This window comes from Coturnix japonica, chromosome 28, assembly GCF_054131305.1.
Source record: "Coturnix japonica strain WE chromosome 28, WE-NBRP24, whole genome shotgun sequence".
Lineage (NCBI taxonomy): Eukaryota > Metazoa > Chordata > Aves > Galliformes > Phasianidae > Coturnix > Coturnix japonica.
The window spans coordinates 5,139,731-5,166,909 of NC_140690.1; the positions used below are offsets into that span (position 1 = coordinate 5,139,731).

The 27,179-nt window shown below is 49.2% G+C and overlaps 2 protein-coding genes across 2 annotated transcripts; one reads left to right on the top strand and one right to left on the bottom strand.

Annotated features, from left to right (window-relative positions):
* The first annotated feature begins 510 nt into the window (after window positions 1-510).
* On the top strand, window positions 511-17,107 carry LOC146756148 (man(5)GlcNAc(2)-PP-dolichol translocation protein RFT1-like). The gene is made up of 12 exons (XM_085524813.1): window positions 511-531; window positions 1,340-1,413; window positions 1,895-2,051; window positions 2,170-2,255; window positions 2,365-2,481; window positions 2,869-3,058; window positions 3,684-3,785; window positions 4,230-4,364; window positions 13,223-13,367; window positions 13,980-14,085; window positions 15,161-15,410; window positions 15,862-17,107. Exons 1-12 carry the CDS (start codon window positions 511-513, stop codon window positions 16,024-16,026), a joined length of 1,548 nt encoding a protein of 515 aa, XP_085380939.1. The 3' UTR covers window positions 16,027-17,107.
* A 405-nt stretch (window positions 17,108-17,512) lies between these two features.
* Window positions 17,513-24,192, bottom strand: LOC146756149 (maestro heat-like repeat-containing protein family member 7). The gene is made up of 21 exons (XM_085524814.1): window positions 24,037-24,192; window positions 23,681-23,956; window positions 23,365-23,444; window positions 23,121-23,238; window positions 22,919-23,005; window positions 22,544-22,648; window positions 22,231-22,411; window positions 22,048-22,154; window positions 21,678-21,827; window positions 21,378-21,532; window positions 21,128-21,275; window positions 20,730-20,908; window positions 20,509-20,646; window positions 20,233-20,347; window positions 19,952-20,089; window positions 19,561-19,737; window positions 19,100-19,255; window positions 18,818-18,919; window positions 18,621-18,729; window positions 18,469-18,528; window positions 17,513-18,354 (listed from the first exon to the last, which is right to left on the bottom strand). The coding sequence occupies exons 1-21, from the start codon at window positions 24,190-24,192 to the stop codon at window positions 18,185-18,187; spliced, it is 2,907 nt and encodes a 968-aa protein (XP_085380940.1). The 3' UTR covers window positions 17,513-18,184.
* Window positions 24,193-27,179: the final 2,987 nt, after the last annotated feature.

The following is a 27,179-nucleotide window of genomic DNA, read 5'->3' on the forward strand; positions in this document are numbered from 1 at the left end:
CTTTTCTAAATACTGAGTCACCATTCTTTTAAAATAAGTGATGCCAGAATTCTCCCTTGTTTTCAGGACCTTTCTTTCTACTTCTGCAAGTATTGAGCATTTCTCCCTTGTCCATTCTGCACAATCACTTTTCAAGTAACTTTATTATTCTTTTTGCTTTACTGTGTTCTGGTGTAAGTAACTGTTTGGTTTGTCTTCCAAGCAAAAGATCTGCTAACAAAGACTGCTTTCCTTCAGCAATGCAGGAGCAGCCACCGAGGAGTGTGCTGTGCCCCACAGTTAGCACAGAGCGTGTTCTTCACGTGGGCACACCTTCTGTGTGTAGAACACGGACAGTAACGATGGTGTTAGCAAAGATGAAGTGTTCTGTTTTCTCAGTTCAGTTCTGAGCAAATAGCTGATATGTCTTCACTGCACTACCCAGCTGGAACCACCTGATGTCCTGCATTATTAACGTGGTTAAATGGTATTGCGTGTAAGTAAATGTCTTAGCTTGGCCTCTTGCTAACGATGCTAGACTTTGGCTCAGAGGTAAAAAGGGACCAAATGTAAGCCTGGGCTGCAAAACAGCCAGCAGACTGAATGAGTTCACTTTTTATTGGTGAGTCGTCATGTGCTTCAAGAAAATGACACGCAAAGCTCATAGCAGCCTCACATGGATTTGGTTGAAAAACCCAGTGTTGCACAGTGAAAAGGGCTGCTCACCCTTTTATCTGTATGGTTTAACAAGGCAAGTCTGATTTTGGGCCTCCCCTGTTGCAAATTACACATTCCACTCTCTGTACCGCTGATCTGATCTCATTGTTAAGCACCACAGTTCTCTCTTTTGTTTTAATAATCACACAAAGGTCTGGAAAACTGCCATAATTCAATAAAAAAGCAAGGCTGACTTCATGGTTTCCTGGCTAGCTCTCTCCTAGGCTGCAGTGAACCTGCATATACCCTTCGGAAACGTTACTGACAACATTACGGGGTTTCGTTCTGTACAATGTAATGTTTGTGAGAGGATGAAGTGATTCAAGTCACAGGCTCGGGGTATGGTGTCACTGCAGTAGTCAGAAGTGGCATTTGTGCCTTGCTGCTCCCATAGGGATGCTGTGGGGCTCTGTTTCTGTTGGAAAGATTTCAGGTTCGCCACAGACAGAGAACAGGTTTTTGCTTTCTGTATTGTGCTTTCAGCATAATTGATCGCATCAGGTTTTGTGTGCGGATGGACAGGAGTTTGCTCCACATCAGACATGGAATGTTAGGAGTATGGTGTGCACGGAGGATGTCAGTGCTGGTTTAGCCTCAGACGTGGGGTCAGAGCCTCTTCTTTGAACCTCTCCACATTCCTCAGGATGCGATGGGAGTGTTCTACCGCTTAGAACAGCCTGAGGTGACTCCTGAAGTGTCTCTTACGATGAACCTTCGGTACTATTGGATTCTCAGAAAAGAGTCGTACATTTTAGGTAGGATGATAAGGCACAGATAAAATGAGGTGGTGAAGTTGTATTGTACGGGCTGCTCCAAAAGTAATGCCTGCCGTTTATTTCCATGGGAACTGCACCGGGTGCAAAGAGCACAACAGCACAGTTGTGTGGAGCAGTGTCAGCTACAAAGCGCCGTGTCTCAGCACTGTCACTACCAGCAGCTCCGTGTTTTGGCCAGCAAAGAACAAGAGCCGAATGCGGCGCTGCTAAAAGCTGCATGGCCAGATCTGGGGCTTTTCTTTCCTGTCCGTGCCCCCAGTGCTGCAATGCACCACATCACTGCGCTCACACGCGCTGCTTGTGCTCCATCCACATTCACAAGTGGAGCTGGACGCCTCTGGCTGCCATTTCCCCGCACACTGAGGCCGTACATTGTATCGCTGCACACCCCGCTGTGTCACCCCGCCGCCACCTGCTGACAGGCACCACACGGGTCGGGTTCAGCTCTGCTGCCGTCCGCCCCCTCGTGACGTCATCGCGGCGCGACGCCGTCCTTCCGGCCGGTCGCTCGGTGTCATGGCGGCCGTCGGTGCTCTCCGTCAGACCGCCCGCCTGGCCTCGTCCAGCGCCCTGCTGCAGGTGCGGGCCGACCCGGGACCCCCGGCCCCGCCTCCTCCCGCTCCTCGCCCTCCTGGGCAGCGCCCGCGGGAGCCGGCCTGGCCCCCCGGCAGCGCTTTCCTCCCCTGTTCCCCCGCAGGTGCTGTTCCGGGCGGTCACCTTCGGGCTGAACGCGCTGACGCTGCGCTACCTGTCCAGGGAGCTCCTCGGCGTCGTCAGCGTGAGGTGACGCCGCGCTGCCCCGGCAATGGGAGCCGCCGGGAACCGCCTCTGGTGGCCGGGTTTCCTTGGCACGGAGCGGGGCCGACCCCGTGTCCCGTCGTGTCTCCCGCAGGCTGACGCTGCTCTATTCCACCGCGGTGTTCCTGGCCAGGGAGGCGTTCCGCAGGGCCTGCTTGAGCGGCGGCGCGGAGCGGAGCTGGGCCGCGACCATCAACCTGCTGTGGCTGACGTGAGAGCGGCTCCGCTTTGCTTTAGAGCTCACTCCTGGTTCCGGCTAGAGGAGGCGGCGGGTCCTGCAGCGGGACCTGCACGAGGCGGCCCGTGTCTGCAGCCCGTGTCTGCACTGCATGCCGTGCATGTTTTCTTCTGCTGACTCCACTGCCGTTGCCTGGAAGGCTCACTGTAACAGTTACATTGGGGCTGTCAGACTCATAGCTGCAAGTAGTAGCTCGCACTGACAGGTTTTACACCAAAACTTGTAGCTACAATAGCAATGAGTTTGTCTGATCTCTTTCGACATACGTAAAGTACAGCAGCGTGGGAAATTTGAATCAGATTTTCTCTTGTTCTTTTTTCTGCTGAAGGAAACCTGACTGTTTTTACATTAACTTTTTAGAGTCCCTCTTGGTGTCTTCTGGTCTGTTTTCCTGGGCTTCGTCTGGCTGCACGTACTTGAAGTTCCGGATCCATCCGTGGTTCCTCACTATCAGGCTGGCGTGGTGGCGTTTGGCCTCTCTGCAGTTGTTGAGCTTCTAGGGGAGCCATTCTGGGTTTTAGCCCAGGCTCACCTGTTTGTAAGGCTTAAGGTTAGTAGGGAAGCTGTGAGCATAGGGCTGTGTGGGACGGAGAAACTTCGTGCTGAAAAAGTGACGTAATGGAAATGAAGACCAGATTCCTGAACTGGATCTGTGCATGTTCAGGGGTGCTTAAAAAACAAATGAAGCTATGGGTTGCTTCGTGCTGTACGATGTAGTCATAATGTATTTGTAACGTTAATTTGCTCCTGTTTAAAAAAGGAAGTTAATTTGTTTAGAAGTTACCTCCCTAATGCTCATTAAATGTATAATCACAAGTGTTGCTCAGAGGGAGGCACAGACGCCTTCCACACTTCTGCTTTTCACTGTCGGTGTGAGGCTGTGAAATGCAGCAGCTGGGGTCACGATTGTGCCAAGCAGGATTTACTCCCATGTGGGTCCCACACAAGGGAGCGGGGCAGTGTGATGGGGGAAAAGTGCCCTATAAGACTTGAGAATGTGCAGAGATGCTGCAGCGTGAGGTGGTCAATGCAGCAGCAGAACTGTGGTAGCCACGCTGACTGTGAATGCCTTACAGGTCCTTTGTGGGTTGTGTGTGTGAAACTGGAGTGCTTTGCCTTCCTGTAGGTGGTTAAGCTGGCAAAAATGAGCGTTGTCTATTTTCTCTTTCTTGAAGGTAATTGCTGAAAGCCTTTCGATAGTGTCAAAATGCACTTTGACAGTTATCTTAGTCATCCTTTATCCGCAATGGGGCCTTCACATTTTTTCCTTGGCTCAGGTAAGTTTCCTGTATTCTGTATATAAATTCTTGCTCTGAAATGTTCTTTGCTGCTGTCTGTGACATTTAACCTGCTAGATAACACTGAGGAGGTGAGAGAATGTTCCTCCGAGGTGAGGGTTTAAATGTGAAGGATTTTGGTGATAGACGTTACTTGGCGCGTTGAGCCCAGTCAGTTTAATGGGCACCTTTGTTGTGTGCCTAAAGGTACATTTTGTGAATAAGGTTGTTACGTTGTGTGTGCTTTAGCTGTTCTTGAGGGCAGAGGGCTGTGATGCTGATCTGCTGATTAAAATGAATTTAAATCAACAGTACTCTGTGTGTGGGGAGGGGAGTTACAGTAACGCCTTCAGCTAGGTTCAGAGTTGACAGGAGGAAGAACTGCCTTCACTTCTCACTGAGTTCTCACTCATTCTTTGTTTTTTTCCTTCCTTGTCTTTCCAGCTTTTGTACACCAGTGTTCTGGTGCTGTGCTATGTGGTTTGTTTTGCAAAGTTCTTGGGGTCTCCTGAAGCAACAAAGAAGTCATTTCCGATTACAAGAATGAAAGGCCTGTTACCTAACTGGATGGCGGATAAGGTGGGTCACACAGTTCATTCTTAAGTCTTTGACGAGAGCGCTTTGAAAACTGGAGTTGATGGAGTGACTGAGAGATTATTTCTGCTCCTGGACACCATGGCTGGTTAGGAAGCATGGTTGTATAAAATTCCATTCACAGTTGTTGCATTCAAATCCTTGTCAGAAAACCACAGTGAACCTGGAGCTCTTTGTTTCTGGGCCTCGTTGGCTGCCTCATCTGTTGATTGGAGATGGAACATTTACAGTGTTAAAGGGAGTGAGCTGGTATCAGGTAGAAGAGAATCCAGGGTTGTCTTACAGAGCTGGTACTTCAACTTCTCCTCAGACAGAACGTGGTGGTGCACAGCGTCCTGCAGATACTCAGATCTCTGATGTCCTCCAAAAAGGAAATGGGGCAAAGAAAGAAATGAAAAGGCAAAGATGAGGAAGAGACTGAGAGATTGAGGACATGAAGGCAGTTCTGTCTTGTGAGGCTTGCAGGAGTGCTTTGAAGAGCACTGAAAGATGTACAGTACTGTGAGGGGCAGAGTTATATTGGTCTGCTAAACAACTTTTCCCCCTCTCTGGTTACTGTTGAGTGATTTACTCTGTAGAAAACTTATGCAGTTCCTTTGTGTATCTGCAAAGATGGTGATTTTCCACAAGGGAGAAAGTCAGCCAGACCAGGGTGACGCTGCTTCTTTGATTTTGCAGGCTTTCCTTAACTGGAAGGAAGCATGGCTGACTTGGAGCTTCTTCAAACAGTCCTTCCTGAAGCAGATTTTGATAGAGGGTGAGGCTCGATGTGTGGGAATGCTGGGGGAAGGAAAGTGGATACAGGTCACAAAATGGACAAGGAGCCTGGGAAGGCTGGGAGGGGATGGTGGTCAGAGCGGCACCAGCAGGTGTTGGCAACCCAGGTGCAGTTACGGAAGGTTTGTGGAGGATCAGAACTGTACCGTCCTGCTGGACATGTCTCTGGAATGTGTCCTGTTAGCAGGGCCTGGACACACACGGGGAGAGATGTGGGGGTTTGTCCTTACTTCTGTGTTTTCAACTTCAGGTGAGTGATACGTGATGACTTTTCTGAATGTGATAAACTTTGGCGATCAGGGTGAGTGTGGCGATGCTGTGCAACAATGACATCATTTTCTAGTTGCTCCTTTTTGTCTGCTTCTGAAAATACTGAAAATATTAGAAACCATTTGAAAATAACATGAAAATGTTGGAGGATTTCAGTGGCGCTGGGACGTTGAGGTGCATTTCAGAGAATGATGGGTAAATGGTTATTAAATATAACACACACCAAAAAACAAGAAACAAAACCAGAGCAACTTGTTTGAGGGTCGTGGATTTAAGGAATGCTTCTCCCTTGGATCAAAACTTGGCAGTTGTGCCTCTTCTGCTGTGCGTCTTGTTTCTGTTTTAAAAACTTGGAAGGAGGCAGCATAGTATCTGATACATTGCAGTTCCTTCTCTTCATTTTCTTGGCCCTGTTGTCTTCCTTTGCAGTCTGTTAGCTGTTACAGCAGGAACACTGTTGTTTGTAGCATCACATCTCCAACTGAATGTGCTCCATAAAAGCAGTGTCCTTACAGAGTAATGAATGGCAGCAGCAGTTCAGGTGACAGCACTGGCTGCGCCACAGGCTGATTCTCTTGCATCTGGATCTTTTATCTTCCTCTGTAGTAAGAACTGAAGGGGCTGCCTGGGGGTGTCTGGGGCTATTGCTAGATTTGCTCTAATGCTGCATTAAGTTCCACTGGTTCTCTCTTTGTTTATCAGAAATGTGGAATAGGAATTTGTGCCAGAAAAAAAGTGACAGCTTGTTGGTGTGTTTTGTTTGTGAAGGTGTGTATGATATCGTGAATAATCTCGGGTCGCTGGTGGCCAGGTTCATCTTTTTGCCTATTGAAGAGAGTTTTTATGTCTTTTTCGCTCAAGTATTGGAAAGAGGGAAGAATGTAAAGGATCAGAAGCAGGTACGTTTGTTAGTATTGGTTCCACATGAAATGCTTACCTTCTGTTGGAGATCTGTTGGAAGTAACCGCGGGAGACAAGTCTCATGCTATCATGGTCAACAAGCCTCGTTTATTAGGTGTTACAGCATCTCATTTATACAATCAGTAATAAGTTCATGCATATTGCAAAAGTTAAGCTCAGGATTGGTGAATTAGACATTACTTCATCTGACCTTTGTGGTTAGTCTTATAGATACTTTTTCTTTGCAGCTTTGTCTACACCTTGCTACACATCTTGCTTTTCCCTTAAGCCGTCCTTGCTTCTAGATACATATTTCATCTTTAGCTACATACCCTGTCTTTTCACATACTGATTTTCCCCACAGCTGCTTAGCTCGTGACCGTCCCTAGGATAAACCGTCTTTGTCTTTAATCACGTTCATTCTTTTACAATTTAACTAGTGGAATCTCTTCATGTCCTTTCTCATGAAGCCATTCTGCATAAACACTCTCCACATTTCCCCCGTTTTCTTTTAAAATGAAAAGGCTCAGTTCAACGACCGATTAATCATATTTAACAAGCAATTCAGTTCAATTGTTCAATTAGTTCTCATGTAGTTTTATCCTGCTCCATAGCTGCTGCTCTGTGAACTTCTCATCTCGATCCATGACTGCTGCTCCATAAAATTCTTCTTGTATTACAACAATTCCAAGATACTGCCTATAGAATAACAACACTACTTATATTAATGACATAACTATTATAACTCAATCAAGACCTCGATTGACAATACTCTAAAAGTGAAAAAAGAGACAAGTCAAATACAACATAACAACATTACTGTTAAACCTACTAAAAAGAACAAACATGTTTGTACTGCAACCTAAGTTTCTTCAACCTAAAAATAAATCCGTGAGGGTCCCATTGTGTTAATCTGTAACTGATCAGGAAAAGTCTTCAATTTTCATATACTCTGATATATTGATTTTAATGACCACTAAAATTTGTGCAATAAATGCTTTTAAGATGTTCATAACCATGCTCTACCAACTGAGTTATCCGGGCTAATAATTGATTAATGATTGTGCAATTTAATGAAGTAGCATGTCAAATAGAACCAATTTTAGAGGACAAATGTACTAGAGTATCACTAAGGGCATTATTACTTATTGACCCTTGAGAAACAGCAGACCATGTTGGTGGTGGATGCGACAGGTAGTGCCAGCAGGGCGTCCCCTGCTTCAAGGTGCACATTTCCTCTCTCACCCATCACAGATTCTCTCCTGCATTCAGGGTCTGAAGGATTTCTTCCAGTTGTACACCATATCCGCATGGCCAGTGCGTGATATAGAGCCCAAGTGGAACACCTGCTTGGAAAACAGAATAAACCATCAAATTTAGTTCTATTAGCGTGCACTTTTGTCTAAAATGATGCATGGTTATATTTTCAGATCCCAATTAATTGGATGTAAAATAGGTATCCGTTATATGATACAGGGTCATCTCTTTGTCTAGAATTCCTTTCCAGGTTTTGTCTTTGCAAATTAAGAAAAGCTAATTAATAGGCTAATAATATCATAACCAAACAGTACTAAAACATTAAAAGACCTATTCCTGTAGATTCTAGCATTGATTACATCAAATCCTGTTTAATACACATCTGATCTATTACTAAAATAGAAGAAGCACACAACATCCTAGCTAATGCCTTAAACTCTAAATCTTGAGACTGCATTGGTAAAACAGAAAATCACACACTATGTCAAACTATTAGTAATATTATCTATAACACAGCAAGTTACAAAGCAATACCACTAAGTAAGAAACACACAATCACAATTACTATAAAGGCTGGATGCTATTTTCTGCCTTCAGATGAGTCCGAACATATCATGCTGGAACCCACACAGGGCCAGTCCCTGTGGAAATATGAGCATATTCACAACCCCAAGTTGTCAGTAGTAGAGGACAGTCCCAAAGTCCTGTGGCCATATTCCAAACATTAACCATAGGCTGTTCCTTTAGCACTGGGGAAGCCTCAAAATGACGATCCACATAAGCTGTATCTCTATGAACATGATTCAAAAAATTCAGCACAAACAAAACACGCAAAACCTTACATAATATTTCTTGCAGTGTGTCTCCCATATATGTGGAGAGTGTTTATGCAGAATGGCTTCATGAGAAAGGACATGAAGAGATTCCACTAGTTAAATTGTAAAAGAATGAACGTGATTAAAGACAAAGACGGTCTATTCTAGGGCCGATCACGGGCTAGGCAGCTGAGAAGAAATCAGTATGTGAAAAGACAGGGTATGTAGCTAAAGATGAAATATGTATCTAGAAGCAAGGACGGCTTAAGGGAAAAGCAAGATGTGTAGCAAGGTGTAGACAAAGCTGCAAAGAAAAAGTATCTATAAGACTAACCACAAAGGTCAGATGAAGTAATGTCTAATTCACCAATCCTGAGCTTAACTTTTGCAATATGCATGAACTTATTACTGATTGTATAAATGAGATGCTGTAACACCTAATAAACGAGGCTTGTTGACCATGATAGCATGAGACTTGTCTCCCGCGGTTACTTCCAACAAATGGTGACCCCGACGTGATAAGGAAAAAAGGGTGCCACGGGTGAAGAACTGCGTTGGGTTCGGGTCCGGATTTCACAGCCCGACGGACGACGAAAGAGCTAAAATTGGAGCTCCGCGTCTCGAGTGACCACACAGGTGGGCTCGACCGACACGTGCTGCCGAAGCCTGGAGGGCTGCAACGGTACCGACGTGAGTAAAAATGGACAGGCAAGCAGCATATAATTTATTCACCGCTTTTCTTAAGCGGAGACAGTTTAAGGGGGTAGACTTGGAAAAGGAACTCCCTAAGTTATTAGTGTATGGGTATGCTAAAGGGTTATTTCAGAATCCGCATTTAGTGTATGATCTTGCTGAGTGGCGTAAATTTGGAGATGCAATTTTTCAGGGAATGATAGATGGAGAGAAAACGGCTAAAAAATGCGGGAAGTGGTGGCGTGTGGTTTATAATGATTTGTTGCAATATCAGGCAGAAAAGGAAGCGGTAGAGAAAGCTAGTGCTGTGCAGGAGAGGAATAAGAATTATAATGAATGGTCAGATTGCCCGGGGCCCCCTGCAGTGTCCACCGTAAAGTTGCCGCCGGCCGCCGAGCCTGAGTTGCCAGTGGCTGTGGAGCCGAGTGCCCCGTCTCCGTCTCCCGGCACGTCTGTATCAGACGAGCCGCCTGCATCGACCATGGCGCTACAGCCGGCCCCCTCGACCCCCCTTTGCAATGAGCCGCTCCCTGGGGCACAGAGTGACCTGGCGGAGGCCGTCGCGCGGGAGCGGGGGGGGGCTTGGGCTGCGCTGGCGCGGGCTTGTTTAGAGACGGGAGACGGTGAGGCGTTGGAAGCGGTGCAACAGATGGTGCTGCCGGTGGGGTATTCGCCTAATGCCGCAGGCGGGACACAGGCTGCTATCAGTGCTTTAGATTGGAAGTTGTTGTCACAATTGCGGTCTACGGTCAGTCAGTTTGGAGTAAAAAGTGAGCCAGCGAGACAGATACTGGATTATATCTGGAGTACTCAGGTTTTGTTGCCATCTGATTGTGGGGCTATAGCTAGGTTGATTTTTTCGCAGCACGAACAACTGCTATTTAATGCTTATTGGGAAGAGATGTGCCAACAGAGAGTTGCGATAGTTAGGCAGCCCGGAGATCCCTTGTATAATGTCACCGTTGAAGAACTTTTAGGGGTGGGTCCTTTCATCCGGACGGAGGCCCAGGCTTTATTAGGACCAGCTAAATGTAGAGAGTCAATGTATCTGGCCAGGCAGGCTATGGATAAGATCAAGGCACCAGGTGGGCTGTCGTCTTATATGGGAATCCAGCAAGGAAGAAATGAGGATTTTGGAGTGTTTCTAGATAAGGTAGCTGGAGCCATAGAGAAGGCTGGAGTACCAGAGTACATGAGGGAAATAATGCTAAAACATTGTGCACTTCAGAATTGTAATGCTACAGCTCATGGCATTCTAAGTACTTTGAGGAGTAACTGGACAATAGAGGAGGCGTTAGACAGATTATCGAGCGTGCCCACGGGGGCTCAGGCTTTCATAGTTGAGGCTATTAAAGAGCTAGGGGCAGGATTAAAGGCACAGGCTGAGGCTTCTCAGAATCAAGTGTTAGCAGCCCTTGCACCCCTCCAAGCTGCAGTCGCTACAAGCCCACGCTCGCAGATCAGCTCCCTCATGAAATGTTTCCGTTGTGGAAAAACTGGCCACATCCGTCACGAGTGCCAAGCCACTGGGATTTGGCGCAGCAAGTGTCAATCCAACACCCACAACGCTGCTGTATGCTATAGGAAGTCGGGAAACGTGAGAAGCAGCGCACGAAAGAACAGCGGCCGCGCTCCGATACAAGCTGCCGTTCCCAGCCAGCGGCCGCCTGCCCCCCCGCACACGTCGCTCGTCGCGTTGTCGGTCTCTACAGCACCCCCGCCCTCTGCTTCGCCCACGTCGTTCTCTGCGCCTCGCCATGCCGCCCCTCCCTCGTCCTGCGCGGCTGTGTCTCTGCAGCCCGTGTGTAACGTGGTTAAAGACACGGATGGACTGAATCCAGGGGACTGTTGTGACCCAGGTCCAGTAGATCCAGAAAGAGAATCGGACGCATTTCCTCCTGATGATACTTTGAAGGAAGCAGGAATGACAAATTTCCCTACAGCGTACTGTGATGTCTTAGAGCAATGCAGAGAAGAAACAATATTAAGGGGTGATGCTGACACGTTGCAAACCTTTCCTAATCAGGTCCCCCATTTGGAATCCCTGCCTTATGAGGCAGTGAAGGAGCTAAGGGAGTCAATAAGAACATACAGAGTTCGGTCAGCCTTTACATACAATCTTTTGGTTACAAACAGTGACACTTATGCTATGACCCCTCACGATTGGAAAACTGTGTTAAGAATGATCCTCTCTCCTATGCAATACACCGTGTTTATGACTGAATATCAGCTACATAATTTGACTGATAGCTCTTTGCCTCAGACTCGGACAAATCCATGTGGCACAGCACCTCTTCAACTGTGTCAGACAAATGTCACTCACATTCCTGAATTTGGCCGTGTAAAAAATGCACATGTAACAATAGATACTCATTCTTCTTACATATTTGCCACAGCACATACAGGTGAATGCAGTCATGACACCCGTAAACACTGGTTATCTGCTTATGCCGCTATGGGAATCCTACATACTACAAAAACAGATAATGGGCCTGCATATACCTCTAAGGCCACTCAAACTTTCCTCCAAGAAGGGTGTGTTAAACATACTACAGCTATTGCTCATTCTCCCACTGGACAAGCTATCACTGATCACATTTATCAAACACCATTTGTTGGAAGTAACCGCGGGAGACAAGTCTCATGCTATCATGGTCAACAAGCCTCGTTTATTAGGTGTTACAGCATCTCATTTATACAATCAGTAATAAGTTCATGCATATTGCAAAAGTTAAGCTCAGGATTGGTGAATTAGACATTACTTCATCTGACCTTTGTGGTTAGTCTTATAGATACTTTTTCTTTGCAGCTTTGTCTACACCTTGCTACACATCTTGCTTTTCCCTTAAGCCGTCCTTGCTTCTAGATACATATTTCATCTTTAGCTACATACCCTGTCTTTTCACATACTGATTTTCCCCACAGCTGCTTAGCTCGTGACCGTCCCTAGGATAAACCGTCTTTGTCTTTAATCACGTTCATTCTTTTACAATTTAACTAGTGGAATCTCTTCATGTCCTTTCTCATGAAGCCATTCTGCATAAACACTCTCCACATAGATCAATTGTATCAGGAGTGTGACTGACATGTGTTTAAATTACTGAGTGTAAAGATATTTGGAAAGAAACTTGAAGTGGAGACCATGCCGAAGGAGTCTGGACAAAAAGCAAATGGATAAAAAGGTAGCGAAGTAGGAGTTACGAGGTGCAATGACATAATGCTGCATTGTCTGGTAATTGAAGTTAAAATCCTCTACTCCAACAGCATGGTGCTTGTGCACCATGTCTGTGCAGCTGTGCTGAGGCAATTACTGTAGGTTCAATCTCTTTCCAGCAAATAAGTGGCACTTGACAATATTTGACTGACTTGAAAATACAACAGGCTGGTAAGCATTGAGCGCTTCAGAGGGTGCCCTTTCCAGAGGAAGACAGCTGTGTTTTGGCTGAGCTTTGGGATTGTTTGCGCAGTAACGATGGTTACATGAAGGAGAGGTTTCTGTATGCTCTAGAAGAAATTCTTGGTCAGATAGGAAGGTCCCAGTCAGCCAAGTGTCGTGTCTCACGTTAATGGTAGGCTGACAGAGGTGTACCTGTGTGTGTGTTTGACGTGGAGTGTTCATGGTGTGTTTGTGTGTGGGCTTATCCCGTGCACCTGGCAGGAGGTTTGACTCCTCATGAGGGGTGTGGGCAGCTGCATCTTACCATGTACAGAACTCACAAGTGGCTCCTTATGCTGTGGCGAAACTTGTAGTCCAGTGTAACAATGAAGACGTGGCCCTTTTGGTGATTCAGGCTGTGGCCCTGGGCAAATGCTGTGCTTTTCTTTGCTATTTACTGGCTGCTGTTTGCCCCTTTCCTTAAGCCCTGAAACAGAGCTGTCAATGGCTGATCTTTGTTGAGAGTTCTGCATATAATACGGAAGAGAATAAGAATACCTGAGCACAGCTGGAAGCCAGGACCAAGTGTGTAGGTGTGTCAATACCAAAAAATAGTCTTGGCTGTGCCTTGCATTGTGCCAGTGGACTTTTTCCCCCTGGAACAGTTTTTCTTGGTGACAGCAGCAGTTGTGCTGGTTCTAGTTCGTGTAATTGACTGCTGGGTTTTGTTGTTTTGTTTCTGTTTTTTTCTCCAGGATGATGTTGCTATGGCTTCGAATGTGTTAGAACTGCTGTTGAAGCTGGTGCTTCTGATTGGCCTTACCATTGCTGTTTTTGGATGTGCCTTTTCTCAGCTGGCTCTGGATATTTATGGAGGTTCAATGCTCAGTTCTGGAACAGGTAAAAAGCTTTAGCTGTGTTTTTGGTTTCTCAGCTCTGTTCTGAGCTCTTGGCTCGGTCAGCTTTCTGTCTGAAAAAAATCAGCTCAGCTTAAAAGGTGCTTCAAGTAGCCTCATTCTGGTAGAATTATTTGATTGCTTTGCCCTCCTGTAGATGCATGCATTTAGAATATTCCAACTGTAGCACCACAGCTCCCAAAGTTACCTGCAGGGATGCTTGCAGAGGCTGGAATGTAGCCCAGCAGTAGTTTTAACAATATTAGGAGGTTTACAAGGAAGGAAGGATAAAGCATTGGCTTTTCCTGACTTGTGTCACGTGTACCAGCTTATGGCCCAATAAATACAACCACCACTTTTGTGGAGGAGATCTTGTCTGTTACATTAATAGTTGCTGCTGCCTTGTACTTTGTGTTTGGGTTCCCCTTGCTTTGTTTATTCTGTTTGTCATCTTGTCAAGATGTCCAGACCAGAAGCTTCTCAAAGGGACACAGAAGTTGCTGTTATCATCGGTGATAATGTTACAGCTTCTGTTGTGGAGTATGAAACTGTGGCTTTATAAAAGAAATAATGATCTCTTTATCCTTGTAATGCTGCTGTCTTTATTTTGTTGTAGGTCCCGATCTTCTCCGGTGCTACTCGTTGTATGTCCTATTTCTTGCTGTCAATGGAGTAACAGAATGTTTCACGTTTGCTTCGATGTGCAAAGAAGAAGTGGACAGGTGAGGAGTACCCCCAGTGCATCTGTGTGTGATTTGCATGGAGTTAAGCATGCAAATGGGGAACAATTGTTCTGCTTGGATATTCGCTTGGAAATGCTTTTCTGTTACTGAGAAGGCAGTTTCTTTTTGCAGTCGTTTTAAGGACTGTGTGCAGACCTCGATGTAAAAGCTTTAGTTTAAACCTTTGGGTAAAAAGGATCCGAACTGACAAGGTTATTAGCTTTTAATACACAGCAAACTGGGAAAGTAATTTAATGTGAAGTCTTATTTTCTGTACATGTACGTGAATAGAAGCTTCAGTTTTTAAGGTGGACTGTTATGTTAAACTCCTTAAAGTCTTGCAGCTGTTAAAACTTCTCAGTCACAGTTTCTATAGATCACATTTGGGATGACATGAGTTCAGTGGTTTATCGGCCTTGAGGAGAGCTCTGGACAAGATGACTTCCTGTGATGTTTTGCAGCCTGGATGTTTTCTTGGTTCTCTGTTGTGGTGTGTTGGCACTGCAACCTGATGGCTGCCATCGGACTTGTTTCACTTCTGTGGCTGTTGTCTATTACAGCTCTGTTCCAAATTAATTAGGCCTTTATTTTTTTTAGGTCATTAATTAAAAGAGATCCTCTTTTAGCAGTTTAGCAATTGAGCAATTCTTTTTAGATGTGCAAGGACTGCTTTTGTCCCCCTTTCCAAGTGTGATCTTCTCTTTAAAGCCACTGCTTGGAGCAGGACTAAGTGTCACCCTATTGAGCGTTACTGTTCTTCAGTACCGAATAGAGAAGGAAAAAGTCCTCAGTGTTTGATACTGCTAATTATTGTTAGTAGGTTTTCTGAAGTGAATGCACAGGTGAATAGTAGGATAGAATTTCCTTCACTTAAAGTAGTTGTTGGTTTAGTTTACTCAACGTATTTTTCATTCTTGTGCTGCATTTCTTTTCTCAGCCTTGCCGGCTGTTAGCAGATGACAGGAGTTGTTGCTCCCATGTTTTAGAAAGCGAATGGATTTTTATCTTCTGAAAATGAGTTTAGTAATTAAATAGTGCAACTGCATATGTTGTTTATATTGTTTCTTCTTCCTAGGTACAATTTTGTTATGCTGGCCTTGTCCTTCGTGTTCCTGTGCATCTCTTATTTCTTGACCCGCTGGCACGGAAGTGTTGGCTTCATCCTTGCCAACTGCTTTAATATGGGTATTCGCATTGCTCACAGCATCCAGTACATCTATGAGTACTTCAAGGAAAGCTCCTACAGACCTTTGACAGGCTTGCTTCCCTCACCGTTTTTAATACTCGCTTATGTCATAAGTGGAGGAATTACTGTTTATTCAGAGGTAAGTATCTGCCTCGGGATGTTCCTTTCACTGCGGAGGTTTGTCAGATGGCTTCATTACCAGAAGGAAAGAAATATTATCAACAGGAAAGGCTTACAACCATAGCCTTGGAGATTTCCATTACATCTTGCAAGGCTGCGTATAGATCTATTAAAAATGAAACAAAGACATGCAATTATATTGATCTTCAGATGTGTGCCTGCTTGCCTTCTCCAGGTGGCAGAGAACTGTGTACCTAATGAGTCAGACAGTTCTGCTGGCCATCTGTATATCCACATTCTTAGTTCTTGGTAATTGATGGTGATAGTGCAAAGAAATGGTCACTAAAGATTCGGTTAAAAAAATAAAAAAGCAGTGCAGGGGGAATAAAACAACAACATCTATCATGTATGTAGCTGGCCTACCTTGTGCCAACTGGTTTTCCTTCAGTTGCTGGTTTCCTTTGTTTTAGGCATTCTTCTGCTGCGATAAGGGTTGGATGTCAAGGCTGATTCACATCAGCATTGGGGCGCTGTGCTTTGCAGCTACCACCATTACCATGTTCTGCACAGAGACCAAGCTGGTCCACTTTGTCAGAAGCCAGTTCCTCTCCCAGTATATGAAGAAAGGAACATGAAATGCTCGTGGGCAGAATAATTCTTGTTCGTGGCTGCAATTATGGAGGGTTGTATTCTTTGCACGGGTCTGCCTGGATAAAGGTTTCCACATGAGTTTGTTGGAAGTATTGATAGTGACAGTATAAGTGGTTGCTGACTAAACTACTCTGTACAGTGAAAGAGAGCCGAGTAATTTTCTCTTCATGCATCATTCGTTCTTAGCTTTTCTTCCAACAGCCTTGTTGGTGATGAAGGTCTGTAGTGCACCTGCCTGACATGAACTGATGGCCAGAATTAATGTGGGGAGCTCCCATTCTTACTGGTAGGGAGACATATATGAAGGCATTGTATGGCTTACGTCTTAATTAACATGTAATTAAGAATACCCTTATTGAGGATGGTGGGCTGTTGAAAAAGTTAGCAAAGAAATGGTTTGATGTTGAAAAACAAAAACCAGAACCAAAACCTGAAGCAAACACTGGAGCGAGGACCAAGCACGAAACCAGTACCAAAGTGGAACGTAATGCAGCGCAGAAAAACCTGAGTTATCGGTGCCCTGAAGTGAGAAGCATTAAACAGACAGTTCTGGTACTTGCAGGGAAGCTACTGGAATATGCAGCGTGTCCAAGTCCAAGCTGGCTGTGTGAGTTTACTTCTGTCAGCATCATTCATGTAAGGAGAGAATCGATTAGCTTGTCAGAAATGCTCTGAAGCTTTTCTCTAGACAGAAGTGTGGTGGGTTTTTGAGCAGTGCCGAACAACAGCTGTGAATTACAGTCACGTCCAAGTTCCAGAAGGTAGAGTTAAATATCATTGACTTCACTGCTGTTCTGTTCCTACCTGAGGTGATCAGTGCAGTTATGAGCAGATTTGTCTCGCCTTTCTGCAAAGTGGAACGTTGTGTATGTTGAATGAGATTTCCTTCTGGGTTTGTGCGTGTTGGATCTCTTGCTTTTGGATTAAAAAAATGCTGCTTTTTCTTACAACGAGGTTTTTCATCTGGTTGCTCCTTTTTGTGTTTGTTATAAACCTTTGTGTTGATTTAATTTATTGAAAATGTCAATGCTCAGAAGCAATAAAGCATTGAATTTTGTTTCCTAAGGGCGCCATGTCGTATTGCTGGTCTAAGATGTGACTTCAGAGCATACGAGCAGCACGTTGTAACAACCAGCATTCCCTTCACATGGTTTGAGTGGAGCAGGAAATGCCGAGTGTGCTGAGACGTACAGCATGAAGACTTCACTGTCATCACATAGCAAACTCCACAGGTCCTGAGACAGCTCTAGAAGCATCTTCACTTCCAATGGCAGTGAGGAGTTGGTACCAATGGACAGAGCTGACGGGGTGAAATGCTTTCTGGTATCACTGTGGTACCGTTAGAAATGTTTGGTTCTGTTAGAAATGTTTTCTTAACTGTCGCCTCCAAATCCGGCGACAAGTCAAGGCTGCGTGTGAAAGTACCGTGCCTCCGCACATGGGGAACAGATGAGACTCACACACAGTGCGTAATGCCAAAAGAACGAATTTAATGCCTTGCAACAAATAGTATATACCGGTACATGTGACCGCCCCCATCAGGTACTTGTGACCTCCCTGACTCCAGCCCAGGTGCACCCAACAGCTTTGTCTCAAGTGATGCACGGTCATAGTTTACAAATCCTGATGAGCGGGCTGAAAGGAAGTGATCACACTATGATACAGGAACATCCCCTTCACCCGAGATTTCTGTCCAGGTTTTGTCTTCTCCAATTTAGAAAAGGCTCATTGGTAGGCTAACAGCATTGTAACCAGCATTACTAACACATCAAATGCCTATTCCCATAGATTCCAGCATTGGTAACATTAGATCCTATTTGATTCACATCCAATTTATTAATAAAATAGAAGCACACTGGATAATAACCTGGATAATTCCTAATAATTGCAGTTCCTGAGACTGCATTGGAAATGCTAGAAATTCTCCCATTATGTCGCTCCGCTGTTATCTGCAGTATAACAGGTTACAAAGCAGCACACGGGCCCAGTCACTATGAAAACTGGATACTAGGGCCAGTCCTAACGACTCCCATTTACTTTCCAAAAGCACAATTTGTGCGGGCGATGGGGCAAAGGGAAGTGATGTGCCCGAGGAGTGGGGCTGAGCAGCAGGCAGGAGATGCTGGGAGCTTTGCAGGGCGCTCAGCTGTCTGCCCGGGAGGAGCGCCACCTCCTCCATGTGCCACGGAGCCTGGTGGAGAGCTGCCCAATGGCTCCTTGTGGATGTGGCCTCGTTTCCTTCAGGATCTTCAGCGTCTGAAGGGCCAAGGAAGCGACAGCTGGACTGGGGTCATGCTTCATTCCCTGAAGGCCTGCGATAAGAGGAACAGAGAGGCATGATGACCCAGCTCTCCCCTCTGGCAGGAGGGAGCGAGGGACAGGCATGTCACCTGCTGGCTGCCCCAACATCCCACTCCCTGGCTTACTTTGGTAGATGTGCTCTCTGTCAGCCCGCTGCTCATCCCTCATGTGCCGCCCTAAGAGCCCTGCGAACACAAAGCCCCGTCAGCGACCCCCGCTGTTCCGTGGGTGCAGCATGGAGGGCCGGGGATGGGGGAAGCTCAGCCTCGTGGCTCACCGATGAACCTCACGGCCTCCAGTCGCAGGGTTTCCTGCAGGCTCTGCAGGTAGAGCAGGCAGTCGCCCAGGTAGTCCTGCGCTGCACTCTGTCTCCTCCTCTTGGTCAGCTGAAGAGGGAAGAATGTGAGGTCAGTGCAGGCTGGTCCCGACCCTGTCCTGGGGTGTGGGAATGGGCATACTGTTGCGCATACACACCATGCAGTCGCTGATCTGCCAGAACTGCTCTGTCTGCACCAGGTGCTCCAGCTTCCTCCAGCGCAGGAACCGTGCAGCACCAAGGAGGGCTTTCTGGGAGGCCTGCCAAAGAGCTGAGATAGCACCTCAGCCCGAGCAGCCGCAGAGCCCGTGTCCCCAGAGCCCCTCTGCAGGGAGGATGCAGCAGCAGGGGCTGATGCTGCTGTGGGCTGCAGTACTCTTGATGTATGGGGGGCACCACGGGAGCAGCATCACCCTCCCCCAGATGAACCTGATTCCCACCTTGGACACGTTCTCTTCCTCATCGTGCAGGTGTAGATACAGCAGGACCAGGTTCCTGCACACCGTCTTCTGCATCTTCCTCTTTTCTTGGCCCTCCACAAAGCTCAGCGTTTTGAGGAAGAAGTCGATGGAGAGCTGACGCACCGTGCCGGACTCCTGTGGAGGAGGAAGGAAGGACATCTGTGTCAGCAGCTCCAAGTCCATGGCAAGCAGGGACAGCACCACCAGTGAAGTGGGGGCAAAATCTCCGAGCTGAGAGGATGCAGATCTTGAGGATGCCCTCAGAACTGCTCCAAAGTGTGCAAGCTCTGCCCAGCGGAAAGTCTGCCCAGGACCACGCAGTGCCTGAACCTGGTGAGCGGCCAGGAAAGTCCCCTGGTGCGCTGTCACAAGGCAGCAGGCATGGGCACGCTGGGCTGGCAGCCACATCCCTCGTGTGCTGGACTCCCTATCATCCTTACATCGTTAAGCAGAGCTGGGAGCTTGCCGGCCAGCTCCAGAGCCATGACGCTGAGCTTAACCTCCTTCAGGAGGTGCAGCAGGTTGCTGAATATTGGTAGGGCCGTGGCACGGATGTCACTATCTGCATCCTGCAGCTGCTCCATGATGCACGGCAGGAAGATGATCATTGTCCTTGCCTGTGGGGAAAAACACCCCATCCTTTAGGTACGGCAGCAAGCGTAATGAGGGCAAGGCTACTCCAGTACCAGCCCTGAATAGCAGGCAGTGATGGGGTGGGCAGAGCGCACCAGCTCCTCACTGCCTGAAGAGTTGCCGAGTTGTACATGGCCCCGCTACAGCCCCATGGCAGGCCCAGCCCAACCTGTGGCATTCCTGGCCACCCCTGCTCACCGTGTCCTGCCTCTTGCTGAGCTGCAGGATGCCCCTGAGCACCAGCTGCTGCATGCCCACCCTCTTGCTCTGCAGATAGTGGGCAAAGATTCCTATGATGCGGTGCAGCTCTTTGCTGAGGTCCATGCATTCCAGCATCTGCAACAACACACGTGGCTCTTAGTGCTGGATCTAACAGTCAGCTTGGGGAAAGACAGCAGGCCCCGAGGGAGGCAGCAGGGCTCGTGCTGCCAGTGGCCTTGCAGCCTCCAGTGTTCTCTGCTTCTGCAGCTGTTGCTCACCTCAACGAGGAAGACCATGGCCACCATATCCCAGGAGTAGAAGTTGGTGCTGAGCAGCTCAACCAGCTGCTGGAAGATGGGGTCACGCAGAGCAGCAGGCAGTTCCCTCATCACCCTGCAGGGATAAGAAGGCACCGTGAGCCCTGAACCAGGCAGACGCAACTCTGGCTGTGCAGCCCTCTTGCCACTGCTGCAGGGGCCACAGGCTCTGGTGCTGTGGCTGCAGTTTGGCTGAGAACTGGGGACCCCCGTGACACCACAAGGAAGGGCTCCCACCTGGCCACCACCTGCACACCCTGGAGGTGGGTCACAGTGCTGAGAAGCGCGTCCCAGCCCCCCTGCTCCTGGATGGCCTCCATCTGCTTCTGGAGGCCCACGCTGCAGAGCAGCACCTTCAAGGACTGCACCGCGGACCTGCAGGTGGAGAAGGGTGCGAGTCACATCAGGAGCCCCAGCACCGGGTCCCTGGGTGCAGCAGGGGGACGGGGATGTGGCACCTGATGGGAGTGAGCTGGTGCTGCTGTTGCCCCTCCCAGAAGATTTCCACCTCCTGCAGCGTCAGCTCCGTGGTGAAGGACACTTGCAGGAGAAGGGCTGGGAAGAGCTGGGGGAAGATGGCTTCAGCCTCCTTGAGGACCAGAGGCAGCTGGAGTATCTCTGGTAGGATCCTTGCTGCCTGCAGAAAGCACCCGGATATGATTCTTGCCCTGTCCCCTGGGTTTCCACCCCGTCTCTAGAAGTGTAGGGATGGAGAAAGGGAGGGGTGGGGAGGGAGACCCCCAGAGCCCCAGGCAGGTCTATGGATGCATCCCAGGGCAGGAAGAAGGCTCGGGGGTGGACAGGGAAGGGGAGTGGGGACTCAGCTGGGGTTCAGCTGGGTGAATGAGGAACTCACGGCCAGGGCAAGGACACGTGGCCTCTCCTTGATGAATGGGGAGGTGTGCTGCAGAGTGTGGTTTATGAGCACTTGGAACACCTCCTGCAGCACCGTCTTCACGGTTGAAGACTCCGAGAGCATTTCCCTCCACATGGTGACAGCAACTCTGCAGGTCCCCAGGGCTGTCAGCGTGGCTGCTCCTGCCTGGCTGACGGCCGTGGGGTGGGGAGGGGGGGGGAGAGGAGCCCTGAGGGCTGTGGCCCCATACCTGGAGCAGGTGAGAGAGCAGACCAGCAGGCTGCTGACCATCTCCTTTGGGAATTTGCTGGCCAGCACAAGCAAGGCCCTGCTCAGGCTTTCAAGAGCTGGCTTGGCTTTGATGGAAGGCAGGCTGCTGTGGATCGCCTTCACAATCTTTTGCACCTGGAGGGGGGGAGCATGGGTGAGAATGGGATGGCACCAGAGCAGGGCCCTGCTGCCATCCCCACTGCTGCCTGCCGGCCAAGCGCAGTGCCAGGGATGGAGCAGAGCCCCCAGGGCTGGAGCAGAGGCAGCAGCAGGTTCCCACCTGCTGTGGAGGGAAGCGAGCCTCTCCTGCGAGCACATCCACCATGTGGGCAGCCAGCTGGGTGCTGTGGAGGCTCGGTGCTTTCATGCTCTCAATGGCTGTGAGTAAAATGTTGACCTTTTCAGGGTACAGGAGGTATTTCAGAAGGACCTGTGGGAGGGAGGAGAGGAGGGATGACTTATCCTCTGCTTGGCTGCTCAGCTGTGCAGGTGTCCCAGGAGAACTGGGAGCAGAGGCTGTGCTGGGTGATGCCAGGGATATGAAGCGTGAGGGCCCCAAAGGCACCAGGGCTGCTCGGGGACAGTGCGTGCACTCTTCCTGACACTGCAGGCCTGGGTTCTCCTGTGGGCTCAGGGTTTGCTCTTTGTACCTCGAAGATATTTCTGGCTCTGTCCTCACGGGAAACCTCCTGGTGGAGCGAAGTTTGGCTGTCCCAGAGCTGTGGTACTGTGCGCTCCTCCGGTTGCCATGGCAGTCCTGGACAGGAGCACACACGGTGTCAGTGAGGGGTCTGGGCATCTGGAGGGACCTAGCCCAACACAACTCCTCTCACTTGGGGCAGCGATGAAGATGAAAAGCTGATGAACAGCATTAATCGCCTCATCTCTGGTCCTGTCATCCGTGGAAGTGCAGGACAGGATGAGGTGTCCGACCAGCTTTCCCAGCACGGGGAAGCGTTGGTTCTCCTGGCACTTGTGCTGGAACACCGCGGTTCCAACGAAGCAGGTGCACAGCTGGGGAGAGAGGCAGCACGGCTGAGTGGGCAGCAGGGCCCAGCCCAGGCTCTGTGCAAGCCTGCACACAGGTGGGCTCTGGCTGGGGAGCCAGGATGTGGTCCCAGAGCTGAGCGCGCCGGGACTCCCTACCTCAGGCAAGACGCAGGTGTTGCTGAAGGCGAGCAGCCTGGCAATGCACACCACAGCCCTCTCCTCCACGGCCGCCAGCTGGCACGTGGTGAAGGGCAGCAGGAGCTGTGGAGAGAAAAGTTGCTGTTGTGCCCACAGCACGGGGCACTCGTCCTTCCCCTTGCTCCCCAGCTGCAGCGGGGTGGGTGGTTGCGTCCCTGTCCTGCTGCAGCCCTGCCATCTTCCCGCTGCTCCCCACCCATCCCTCTAACACCACACGGGCTAGTTTTGGGCCAGCACCCCCTGCCCGCAGCAGGCCCTGGGGGGACCTCGTGTGGATCCCTCCTTTGTGGCCTTGAACCATCCCCGCAAACCCCAGCGTTGCCACATCCAAACCTCCATGATGTTCTGCAGCTCCACGAGGACAAAGCGGCCAGCGCTGCTCACCAGCACCTGCAGCAGGTGGTGCAGGGCTTCCATGGTCTGCAAAGGAGGACAGGGGTCAGGGCGGCCTGCCCTGCTGCGTCCTGCTGGCAGCAGAGGGGCATCCCGGGTGCTGGTGCCCAGGAAACATCCCCAGGGCTCAGCTGATGCGCACCTCCACGTAGAGTGCCGCATCCAGGTCCGCGTCGTCCTCGTAGCAAGGGAGGTGGAGGACGCTGCCGAGGCAGGCACGCAGGAGACCGTTCTTCTCCTCTGGAAGCAGCCATGCTCCACTGCGAGGGGAGAGAGGGCAGAGGTGTGATGCTCCGCTCAGCACCCTGTGCCCTGCAGCCTGTCCCGCTCAGGGCCCCGGCTGGGACCGATGCCTCCACGCTGGCAAAGCCGTGCTGGGGCGGTACCTCATGGCGGCGATGGTGCTCATGGCCTGCTGCCGGAGCTCCGTGTCCAGGTGCTCGGCGGGCTCCTCCTGCAGCAGCGCCTGTGGGCACAGCGGGATGGGATGGGATGGGATGGGATGGGATGGGATGGGATGGGATGGGATGGGATGGGATGGGATGGGATGGGATGGGATGGGATGGTGCAGTGTGCCCTGCTTTGTGTGCAGAGCCCAAGCACCCCATCCAGGCCCCCAGTCCTGGCCCTCGTTCAGGGCTCCCCAGTGACCTTGCAGTGGAAGGGCTGTGCCCTCAGCCCAGCCCTGCAGTGCTCCATTACCTCAATGCACAGCACCACCTTCAGCACGTAGTCACACAGCTGGCTGTGGACCACGCTGTCCGTGATGGCAGCTGTGCAGGCAGTGCGGACGCAGGCCAGAAAGCGCAGCTTCTGTTCCTGTGTCTGAGACAGGAGGGGAGTTACAGGGGTTGGCATCGGGGGACCCCGGCACCCTCTGGGCACAGCCGGGCAGGGGCAGCCATGGAAGCACAGAGTGCACACTACCTGCGGTCTGCATGCACAGCAGGTGTCGATGTAGCTCAGGGGATCCTCGTCCTGAGGTGACACGACGGAGGCAAAAGGATCCTCAGCTGAGCCCACGGGCCCCTGCTGGGGCTGCACCCCATGCACCTCGCCGGGCCCCTGCGGGGCCGTGGGGGTGCGGGATGCTCCGCGCCTCTCTGGCCAAGCCTCTCGAACTCGGAGTGGGGGTCTCTGCTCCATCTCGCAGCGAGGAACAGCGGCGAATGAGCCTCGTGTTCCAGCTCTGCCTCCTGGTGGTCAAAGCCCATTGTAACGGGGCTGTGATCTCACCCCGTTCCATCCGCCTCCACATAGAACCCCTCCTCTTGCCCTGGGCTCGCCCCAGAGCCCCACAGCCGTCCCTGTCCTTGGGCAGGTTCGGTCTGGAAGGAGCCCTTGTATTCACTGTGTGTGTTTGCCACAGCTGCAGTGTTGGGATCCGGGAGTCCTTCTTCAGTCCATCCCCGTATCCCCCCCTGTCAAATTAAACCATGTTCTGGTCTCCATTGGGACGGAGTTGATTTTCCCTTCTTGGCATCTGGTGCTCTGTTTCGGCTTTAGGAGAAAAACAGTGTTGGTAACGCAGCAGTGTTTCTAGCTGTTGCTGAGCTAGATGGGATGGGATGGGATGGGATGGGATGGGATGGGATGGGATGGGATGGGATGGGATGGGATGGGATGGTGCAGTGTGCCCTGCTTGGTGTGCAGAGCCCAAGCACCCCATCCAGGCCCCCAGTCCTGGCCCTCGTTCAGGGCTCCCCAGTGACCCTGCAGTGGAAGGGCTGTGCCCTCAGCCCAGCCCTGCAGTGCTCCATCCCTGCAGGCATTCAAAGGCAGGCTGGATGTGGCTCTGGGCAGCCTGGTCTGGTGGTTGGCGACCCTGCACGTAGCAGGGGGTTGGAACTGGATGATCTTTGAGATGCTTTTCAACCCAGGCCATTCTATGACTGTACAGTTCCATACTGGAACAAAGATAAAATGGTAACTATGTAAAACATGGAGTCAAACCTGTGTGATTTGTCCACACCAGGAGGTGATTAGAAAACAATTTGTAAGCTACAAAGCTGCTTGCATGAAAGGAAAAGAAAATAAAACTACAAGAATAAGGGAAAACCTTTCTTCCTGAAAATAGGAAGAATAATGGACCTGACATGAAATTTGGGTGAAGCTGCCTGATTTTATGAAGCTATTCCCATTATTTTCTTGGTGCTGTGTTTCCCAAATGAGTGGTTTCTGGCTGTGCTGCAGCACCAGTCTGCATGTGAACATCAACTCTATTCACCATCTGGGAAGATTAGGACTTCCCTTCTCCCACCAGCACCACTGAATTAGTTACTCAGTGGTTAAACAAAGGAATCCTTAAAGAAGGGTTTACAGCTGTCGTGTTATCTGAAGTGCTTGGGGCATTCTGATGCTATTAAGCTCTATGTATTAACAAGTTCAAAAAGAAAAGGTAGGCATCTGATTGTTGTGACAGTTTCTAAGTTATTTGGAAAGCTGTACCACCCAACCACTCCTTCTATTTGATGGAGGTGACAAAGCTCAGTTTAATTTCTGACTGCTGTTTAAATCCTGAAGCTGGAGCTGGTTCCTGGAGCAGAAAAAGCTCGGAAGCTGTCCCTCCTACAAGCAGGCACCTCTGAGCAAAATATGACATCTCAGTTTCTGATGGTAAGGTCAGGAGATCTGATTCCAGCGTCTAGCTTTCGGATTCATGCTATGTTAGTGGGACCTTTGGCATCTAGCACTGACCAACAGCAACTGACAGGCTGGTAACAGTGCACCCCAAAACAGTTACGTTTCTATTTATGTTATGAGGGAAAATTGTATCGCATTGAGATTTCCAGTTTTTACTCTTTGCAGATCTAACTCGCTGCTGGAAGAATCCTGTACGCCATGTTCACACCATTTTCAATGAGCTGGATGAGTCTGTTGTTGGCATTTTAATACCACTGACCAGGCAGGCAATATGTATGGAGTATTTGGCTCTCTCTACAGTCATGAATGTTTGAGTATCTTCAACATGTGGCTCATTGCTTCCATTTCAGGCTGCCCAGAGAAGCTGTGGATGCCTGTCCTTGGTGTTGAAGGCGAGGTTGGATGGGTGATGGGCAGCCTGAGCTGGTTAGTGTGCAGCCAGCCCATGGCAGGGTGTTTAGAACTGGATGATCTTGAAGGTTTTTTCCAACCCAAGCCCTCCCGTGATCCTATGATTCTGTGATTTCATTCAGGTTTATTAAGATGAGATGAGTTCTCCTAAATGCGCTGTTCTCCATATGATGATAATTGGAGTCTAGATGGATGACTTAAACCAGACACCAAACTTTCTGATGGCCAAAATGAAATGAACTCAATCCTTTACTGTGTCAGTAGTCTGTAACTAGAGCCCATCAGGTAATTCCCAGCCTCCTGCCTGTATCAGTGGCTGCACACGGTGAAAAAGTCTGATGGGATTTTAACCTCTAAAATGTTCAGAATCAGCCAGAGGGTGAATATATTCACTATGCAAATACCTGCAGGAATAAGCTTGTCATGTATGTCCTCAGGTACCACAGTAGTTAATGGTGGGACTCAGTAGGTCATGCTGAAAGTTGAGTCTGCTGATCTTGAAGGCCTTTTCCAGCCTACATGACCTTATGCTAATATTTCTGTATTTATTTCTGTTCAGCTCCCAGAAAACCTCCCACCCAGCCCCCAACTGACCCCGTGGTGAAAAATAAAACAGAAACCTCAGTGACGCTGGCATGGTCCCCTCCGAAGATGCAACGCCCCATTCCAATCGATGGCTACATTGTGGAAGGCAATAAACTAACTGGCTTCACGTGGGTGAGGTGCCACGAGTCTCATGTCCCCGTCCCAGAGTTCACGGTGAGCAATCTGTCTGAAGAGGCTGATGATCAGTTCCGAGTGTCTGCAGTCAATGCGCATGGACAGAGCCCGTCTCTGGAATTCCCAGGGAGCGTGCACCTTGGTAAGCACAAAAACCCCAATGGAAATGGGTCAGTGTGAGCTGAGCAGCTGTGTTGGTTCCCTAAAGATGTTTCCTTTGACTTTAAGGATAGTAGTGCATTAACACACCAAAGGCTTTCCCTTCTTCCTAGTTCTCCTATCAACCTCCAGCTACCACTAAAGTGATACAAGTTCTGTTTCTGTGACAGAGACATGAATATCCTTATCTTTTGATATCTCACATGTGCAAGAGGCAGAACTTTCTGTAACAGATTTGAAGCACAGAAGTTCTTCTTCCAGCACTCAT